The sequence below is a fragment of the Nanorana parkeri genome, unplaced genomic scaffold (genome assembly GCF_000935625.1).
Source record: "Nanorana parkeri isolate BGI_ZX_2015 unplaced genomic scaffold, ASM93562v1 scaffold2113, whole genome shotgun sequence".
Lineage (NCBI taxonomy): Eukaryota > Metazoa > Chordata > Amphibia > Anura > Dicroglossidae > Nanorana > Nanorana parkeri.
Window position 1 is genome coordinate 47,995 of NW_017308381.1, and position 1,901 is coordinate 49,895.

General features: G+C 59.9%; 1 protein-coding gene across 1 annotated transcript in view; it reads right to left on the reverse strand.

Moving 5' to 3' along the window:
• ANKRD40 (ankyrin repeat domain 40) overlaps positions 1–1,901 on the reverse strand; it is a 6,794-nt gene that overhangs the window by 2,783 nt on the left and 2,110 nt on the right. Inside the window, exon 4 of the mRNA XM_018572714.1 lies at positions 119–300. Within this exon, the coding sequence (XP_018428216.1) occupies positions 119–300 (182 nt within the window). The remainder of the gene's footprint in view (positions 1–118; positions 301–1,901) is intronic.

Sequence of the window (1,901 nt, forward strand, 5' to 3'; positions counted from 1 at the left end):
TCCTCCAAGTATTTCTACTCCCCCAGGAGGTCTCAGTCCCGGCTCTATGTCTATGCGGTCAGTGCCGGGTGGGGGTGGGGTTATTTAGGGGGGCGGAGATGCCGGTCTGGGGGCCTACCTTCCGGAGCATGGTGTTCGGCAGTTTGCGGATCCTCTCCACGTTGTCTGGACTGACACCCATCTCATAGCAGCAGACTCGGAGCAGGTCCCTGTAGCTCAGCGCCTCCCTGTCCATCTCCACCTCGATGAAGTCGTTGTCCCCGGGGGCGTTACTCTGAATTCTCACTTTCAGGACCAGATCTGAGCAAAACAAATCAACCAATCAGAAGCCCCCCTGCGGCACCACAGCGCGCGCAGCTTCCTTCTCCACCCGACACCGAGCTACAATCATCTCCATAATCAGCCGAGACCCAGAGCCATCTATCTATGACCCCGCAAGGGGGAGTGTCAGACCTCTGCAGAGAGACCGCTGCTTCCACACAGAACCAGGCTCCTCCTCTGCAGAGACCGCTGCTTCCACACAGAGAGCCAGGCTCCTCCCATGCAGAGAGGCCGCTGCTTCCACACACAGAGCCAGGCTCCTCCCATGCAGAGAGACCGACCGCTGCTTCCAGAGAGCCAGGCTCCTCCCATGCAGAGAGACCGCTGCTTCCACACAGAGAGCCAGGCTCCTCCTCTGCAGAGAGACCGCTGCTTCCACACACAGAGCCAGGCTCCTCCCATGCAGAGAGACCGCTGCTTCCAGAGAGCCAGGCTCCTCCCATGCAGAGAGACCGCTGCTTCCACACAAAGAGAGCCAGGCTCCTCCTCTGCAGAGAGACCGCTGCTTCCACACACAGAGAGAGAGGCTCCTCCTCTGCAGAGAGACCACTGCTTCCACACACAGAGAGCCAGGCTCCTCCTCTGCAGAGAGACCACTGCTTCTACTGCCCCCCCACCCCACCGGAACAGTCATGCAACCTTTAAAATAAAAATCTCCCCCTTCCCCAGTGACCCGGAATCCGGTCTGGTGATGTCACAGGTCCCCTATACACTCTTCTTCCTCCAAAGTGGGCGGATCCTGCAGAGCGTTTCACCATGTGATGACACGGGGCCACTCTTTGCAGCATTCCCCTGGCAGCGCAAGCTGGGGGCGGAGCCTTGATACCCTGAGCTTACAGGAAGTGGGCTCAATGATACTGGACATCCCGGTCCTGTGGGGTGTGCAGGGTTCAGGAGGAGCGTGTGGCAGCGGGAGAGACGTTTATATTCTATACTTCTGACTCCGCCCCTCGCAGCCCCCGCCTCCCTCCTGCGCTGAAACCCAATACTCCCAACTTCCTGCAAGCTTGCTCCCTTTAAAGCTGCAGCAGCTATGTAGAGCCCGCCCCCATTTCCTGTCCAAACGACTCCAATCATCATTAATCCCTTCTCCCAGGGGCATCCCGAGGCGGGGACCAGGCTAGTGACACCCCGCCGCGACATCACTGCGTGTGCGTGGTCGTCTTATTGATACCTGCCGGCGGCCATCTTGGTAATGGACACCGGCAGAGAGAGGAGAGGACACCGGCAGAGAGTTCACCCGGCGGGATAAGGTATGCCGCCGGGTCCCCTCCTCTCTCCTGACACTGTCGGGCTCCCGGTCCGTGACCGAGTGACCAACTTTTCATAGGGGGGTGACACCAAAATGACTGCGAGTCATTTTGGTGTCACTCCTCCAATGGTGTCACCCCGGTGCGGGCCGCACCCCCCTTGTGACGCCATGGCCCTCTCCTCCTGATCTGTACTATCGTTGGCCCGCCTGTTCATTGTGGTGTGGGGGTGGAATTCAGCAGCTTGCCCACCCCCCCTGGCAGGGGGCGGGGCCATACCTTTCATGTTGGAGGGGAGGGGGGGGGGGGGGTGTTGGTGTGGGAGTGGAA